Source organism: Anastrepha ludens, chromosome 4, assembly GCF_028408465.1.
Source record: "Anastrepha ludens isolate Willacy chromosome 4, idAnaLude1.1, whole genome shotgun sequence".
Taxonomy (NCBI): Eukaryota; Metazoa; Arthropoda; class Insecta; order Diptera; family Tephritidae; genus Anastrepha; species Anastrepha ludens.
The window spans coordinates 24,318,692-24,325,425 of NC_071500.1; the positions used below are offsets into that span (position 1 = coordinate 24,318,692).

Sequence of the window (6,734 nt, forward strand, 5' to 3'; positions counted from 1 at the left end):
GAGCCGGAGCGTTTGTTTCCATTCGGACGACATGACCCAGCCAACGCAGCCGCTGGTTCTTTATTCGCTGGGCTATGTCTATGACGTCGTAAAGCTCATACAGCTCATTGTTCCATCACCTGCGATACTCGCCGTTGCCAACGTGCAAAGGTCCAAAAATCTTGCCTAGAATCTTTCTCTCAAACAATCCAAGGGACTCCTGATCGGATGTTGTCATCGTCTACGCTTCTGCTCCATACGTTAGGACGAGCATGATGAGAGTCTTGTAGAGTGTTAGTTTTGTTCGTCGAGAGAGGACTTCACTACTCATTTGCCAACTTAGTCCAAAGTAGCACTTGTTGTCAAGAGAGATTCTACTTTGGACTTCCAGGCTGACATTATTATAGATGTTAATGCTGGTTCCTAAGTAAATGAAGTCGACATCATAACTGTAACAGTGACGTGGCTGTCGATACGTGAGAGCGCCGACTGTTTGTTTGATGATAGGAGGTACTTCGTTTTGTCTTCGTTCACCACCAGACCCATTCGCAATGCTTCTTTATCCAGTTTACAAAAGTTATTATTTATGATTGTTTAAAAAACAATATAGTAGTTTTTTAACGTTTTTTATGTGAATTATGCAACTCAATTGAAGAGGCGTAAATTATTGCAAGAACTTTTGTTTGTACGTTTTCGTTTGAGCACTTATTTTCTTGGACATTTGATTTATTTGTAACTAAGTTCTGCTTGATGTTGCTTTACTTGTTTTCAAAGGGTCATACGAAATACTCGTCCGAAATATTCGTTTTCGCGTTTATAAGAGCCTCAGACGTTATTTCTTTCCGATTTAGGAGCAATCACTATTCTAAATGTTGGGAGGGACATGCTTTGTGAAAAAGTTCTTTTGTCTTTAGAAGCATTTAAAATTTATTTGATGAAAAGTGAGCTCCATTCATATACTTCTATAAAAATTAAAAGGCATTGATTTTATAAATCCTGATTTCAAATGCCACAAAATTGCCCGACAAAAAGAATCAAATTGTGCACCTTAAAATGCGGTAGAAGGTTAGGTCTTGGCCCAGCACTAATTGCCTCTGTAACTATTAATTTAATTCATTCATTAAGTTCACAAAATTCTAAAATTGTGCAAATCAGTTTATGTACGCAATTGTAGTGAATACCCCAGTGCAATGCGCCGCTTTGAACTTATCTTTCCGTACGAAGCATTGAGCAGCTGCTGATAAAACGCAATGGCTTATATTTGCGCAGATTTATTACTGTACGGACATATGTATTTTTATATATACCCATTTATATGTATGCATATATTTATATATTTGCACAAGTCTATATCTGCAAACTTGCATCCACTTCCTTGATCGCTTGAGACGCTGCAGACTTTCCGACTTTCAACTGATTGTGAATTGCCTTCAACTTAGTTATGGAATTTAGTTGACTTACAACGGTCGCTTCGTAAGTGTCTTCCTTTCGCGAAAATGGCGCGAGTTGTGAAATTAATACAAACTCTCTTTATCCTTTTGCCGGTATTAAACGGATTACTCGCACCGACACCCGTCGACGCCACTGAGGACATTACACTGAAATGCGATGAATTTGAGCGCATGTACGAGATGTCGGCGAGTGAGGCATATTGCACAGTCTCCGGCTTCGTTGTGTCGCACAGTCAAATCGTGAAAATGCAAAAATACGCCAAAGCGAATAATACGAAATTTATGAAGTTTTACGATTCGCGGTTATTATATGTACCCTTCAAGTTGTTTGATGTGTTTGCATGTCTGAAGACGCTGGATGTGTCCTTCACCGAAATTTTGGATGTGCCACGCAATACTTTTGGCGCAGCAGGCAACTTGACCGTGCTTAATATGAGCAACAACAACATCACTCAAATTACCACATCTGTTTTTATGGGCGCTAGCAATTTGATGAGGCTCGACCTCAGCCACAATCACATTGAGCTGTTGAATGAGAATGCTTTCAGAGGTTTGAGCAGTTTGGACAAGCTGCAACTTTCATACAATTCAATTCATGAGCTGCCAAAAGATCTATTAATAGAAAATCAGTATCTGGAAGCGATAGCGATAAACAATAATCAATTGGAGTACATAGAACCGGAAGTGTTTAATCGGCTGCGACGCCTCAACGATGTCAACTTGTCCTACAACAACATCCATCGCATACATCCTGACAGTTTTCAGGCTGCGTATGGATTGGAAAGCTTGCTATTGACCTCTAATAACTTAACTGAATTCGAGTTGAGTAACAAGAGTATTCTGTCGCAGCTGCAAGTGGATTACAACAATTTGACGCGCATCTTCATCAACGGCACAAAATATGTGCGTGCCGATCACAATCGCATTGCCGAGGTACAAATGATCAATACACTCTTTCTGGAAACGCTGTTGCTCGGCTCCAATAACCTGAGTGATATCGCTAACATCACCAATATAACCGGTCTGCTTCAGCTCGACGTGGCCAACAACCCCATTGGCCCGGTCAATATCACCACCTTCGATCGGCTGAAGCGGCTACGTATGCTATCATTGCGTGACATCGGTCTGCAGCATCTCACATTTGGTATGCTCTCCAAACAGCTCAGTCTGGAGAGTCTCGATTTGTCCTACAACAATTTGACCGAACTGAATTTAGATATATTTGTGCCTTACTTGTCCAATCTGCGTTATCTTTTTGTAGACGGTAACAATTTGACAGAGGTGCAGGGCAAAGGTGGTTTCTCTTACGCTTTTCCGAATCTCTCCAAACTGGGGGTGTCGCGTAATCGTTTCAACTGTACCTACCTGCATACATTGCTAGTGCCGCCACAACTCTCTACCTCGGTGATGTTGCACATAGAGCCGGAGGAGAGTGCCGCCGAGCGCGCACACATCCGTGATGTCTCATGCATTAGCAATACTATGGCGACGGAGAAGGCCTCGTTGCAGGAGGTTGAGCATGAATTGAACGATATGAATTCGTTGCAGAAGGCTTTGCAACAATCGATGAACACTTTGCGTCTACACGAACAACGCCTGGAGTTGTATTTGCTGTTGATGAAGATTGCTTTGCTGGCGATGATTGTTTTGTTGATCGGCGTGGTGACGGTGTACGCGTGGAAAATCAAAAGACGTGACTACTTTACAAGACGTGGCGCGAGTATAGTTTTCCACTCGAGTGCTACGGTTAATTCCAATATGGAGCATTGAGGACAAGTGAAAGGATACAAAAACCAAAGATTATGTTATGTGTGCTTGTTTAAATTAGTGTTTAAGGAATATAACTGACTACTTAGATATTACATGAACTAAAGTTATTTGGTGAATTTCGCCTAAGAAAACTGCAATTTAAATAAATTACAAAGAAATTATAAAATTCAAATGTGCAATGAGTTTTTATTCAAATGAAAAACCACTGACTTTCAAATATTTCCTTCATGGGATCTGGAACAAAAAAATTACAATTTAAAGCAACTGTTTAAAGTTTTCAAAACTGGGAGAGATCTAAATTGAGGCCGAGGACCAAGGTTGTAGCTGTGTTAGTAGCAGAAGGAGTCCTTTTATATTAGAGGCTTCATTATTTACGCCCCGTTGGACACTTTTTTTAAAACCTTCGTTTGGGCACCCGGGTCTGGCCTTTTTTCGTCATGTTCGAGATGCTTTTTAAAAGGTTATATCCATAAACCAGTATTCCTACACTTCGTCTATCCGGTGCTGTGTATGCAATGGTTTAGTGATTGAATTGGTTTTAGAGAAAGTGGAACGACATTTTGCCGAAGGGCCTATAAAATATTTTAGAACTCGTACTGAGTAAGCTTGTCTTTGATCTAAGTACAATTTTTTTCCATAAATCATAAAACATTTTTAAAGTCTTCCTTGGCAGTAGTGCAATTAACTAACTTGATACGGTTCGATAATTTTTATTTTTGTCTACAGTATTTGTTGACTGCGCTAACGATTGTAGTATCCACAAACTTATGTTAACTAACTCCAAATAGCTGTTTAATTCTATGGATTTAAACTGATTGAGAATGGCACCTCTGTCAAATTGAATCAAAATGAGCGAGTAACACAAAGAAGAGTACTAAAAAGACATACTAGCCAAGCTACTAAATTTAATTTCGACTGTCAATGGGGAATGCACACCTACAGCTATATAGAACCTAGTAACATAAAATAAGAATTTAGAATTGAAAAAGCTAGAAGATATAAGATTTACGTGTTTTCAGTCGGAATTGCTGTTGGTACCTCTAAGTTAAATTTCAAGCTGAGAAATTAGGTTCTCAGTTTTAGTTTTAGGTCCTCAGTTTTAGTTTAGTTCAGTTAGGAATAGTTTTTAATAGTCAGCTAACTGGAATAGTTTTAGGAATTTCTCTCATCTCTAATAGAAAGGATTGTCCATATCTCAAAGCGAACGTCAATTTACTGTTCGAGGGCTCACTGCCTCCTATCTCTGCGATAAGTCATAACCTAAATAATTAATAACCGTTTTAATTAAAATAACGTAATCTCATTTTATCGTTTTATTTAACCACACCGAAATTCTTGTCGTTTAGTTCATAATATTGCTTGGATCCATAAGTAAAAATACTCTCAGCTGGTTGACAAAAAATACCCACAGCCGGGATCACCTGATGATGTCACAGGGTTGCATAAAGAATGATTAAATTGCATAGAAAATCGTATCAAAAAGTCTAAAAAATGAAGTAAAAATTTTAAATAAATATTTTTCAATAAGAATAAATAAAGGCTGGTTAAGTTTCAAGGGGCGGTGTTGATTTTCAATAAAATTAATTTTTTTAGGAAATTATTGTAATTTCTCTTTATTATCAATTACGTATGAAACAAAATATCGACCAAAAGGCCGCCGAGGTCTCGCCGGCACACCTCAATCCGATGGTCCTAATTTTCGATGACGCTAAGGCATAATTGAGGTTCTGTGACGTTAATGGGCCGAACTATTTCATCCTTTAGCTCTTGAATTATTGCTGGTTTATCGACGTACACCTTTTCCTTCAAATAACCCCAAAGAGAGAAGTCCAATGGTGTCAAATCACATGATCTTGGTGGCCAATTGACATCGCCGCGACGTGAGATTATTCGGCCATGAAAATTTTCACGCAAAAGAGCCATTGTTTCGTTAGCTGTGTGTCAAGTGGCACCGTCCTGTTGAAACGACATATCGCCCACATCCATATCTTCCAATTCGGGCCATAAAAAGTTCGTTATCATCTCACGATAGCGAACACTATTCACAGTAACTGCCTGGCCGTCCTCATTTTGGAAAAAATACGGCCCAATGATGCCGCCGGCCAACAAACCGCACCAAACAGTCACTCTTTGTGAGTGCATTGGTCTTTCGGCAATACCTCTTGGATTATCATTCGCCCATATGCGGCAATTCTGCTTATTGACGAATCCACTGAGGTGAAAATGTGCCTCAACACTGATGATTATTTTCTTCGATATGCATTTTGATTTGAATGCCCCTTTTCATAATAATTCAAAACTTTAACGCGTTGCTCGATTGTGTATCTTTCCATTTTTCAAATTGAATTAGTCTGAAATTAAAAAATCTTAAATGAAATGCAGAGAAAAACTTCACATTTAGGTTGGTTCACATTCAACGTCGGCCCTTAAAATTTAACCACTATTTATATATAACAATAAATATTTTTAAAATTTATTTAAATAGTTTTAAAATATTTCTTGTTGTAAATAACATTTTCCAAGTCTAAGATATTATTTTGCATTTTTTTCTATTATTTTTAATGTTACCGTAAAAATGGTATTTTTTCGTAGCAACTTCGTCAATAAGCAACAAGACCAAGCACTCATACCAGCAGACTCGTGACTGCTTGTCAAATTCACACCAAGGGTGCCTGTAAAAAAAGGAAGAAGAAATTGTTCTATTCGTATTTTTGTAAAAAAGGCTGGCGATAATCGACTTGTTAACCAAAACAGCTGATTTCGTGTTCTTGATTATCGTTATGAAATGGGTTACCGAATAGCGAAATCATTAAAATTGTAGTTAAGGAGAAATAACAAAGCGAATATCGTTAAAATGTGTTAGTGAATTTCACTATATATATGTATTTACTAGAATTTCTTAGGAATTCCAAATCTCCTCTGCTCAATATAGGAAAAGTCGGCAGATAAACCTAAAACAAGATACATAAAACGAAAATAAAATATGCACAAAACTGTTTAACACAGATGTGTTCATACTTATATGCTAATATACATATTTACATACGTACACATGCATTAATAAACAAACCGGAAAGTATGTAAAAGTATACATTGAAATGCCGATGATAGCACCAAATGTTACAAGGCGGAGTGTGTAAAAGTGTGAACTTTGTAAGCTGAGCTTTTGCTGGCTACCTTACGGGGATAGGGATTTTGCAACGACCTTCAAACGTCTCGTCATGAAAAATATCGAATGCTCTGTATGAGCGACAATGATTCTGTAGATTTAATTACATTAATACCTTTTGCAAAAATGGGTAAAAATAATATTTTCATCACGTAAGAGCGATAAGTACTGACGCTATTATTACATACTACTGTGGGCAAAAAGTAAGGTGAATTTATTTGTCAAACTTCGCGGGATTACAATTTTGCTCTAATTATTTTTTCATGAGTTAGCAGCACTGTTAATAACATCTAATCCAACTTTCATGTGAATGTCATTATCAGTAATATATTTACGCTTGTGTATACCAAACGACCAGGAGTGCA

At 37.8% G+C, this 6,734-nt stretch overlaps 1 protein-coding gene across 1 annotated transcript; it reads left to right on the forward strand.

The window, feature by feature from the left end:
* The first annotated feature begins 1,413 nt into the window (after positions 1-1,413).
* On the forward strand, positions 1,414-3,359 carry LOC128859848 (toll-like receptor 7). The gene has a single exon (XM_054096962.1). It carries the CDS (start codon positions 1,476-1,478, stop codon positions 3,198-3,200), a length of 1,725 nt encoding a protein of 574 aa, XP_053952937.1. The 5' UTR covers positions 1,414-1,475; the 3' UTR covers positions 3,201-3,359.
* The last annotated feature ends 3,375 nt before the right edge of the window (positions 3,360-6,734 follow it).

What these genes read in the sequence shown, in the direction of transcription:
- LOC128859848 (XM_054096962.1), top strand. Translation starts at nt 1,476, where the DNA reads ATGGCGCGAGTTGTGAAATTAATACAAACTCTCTTTATCCTTTTGCCG.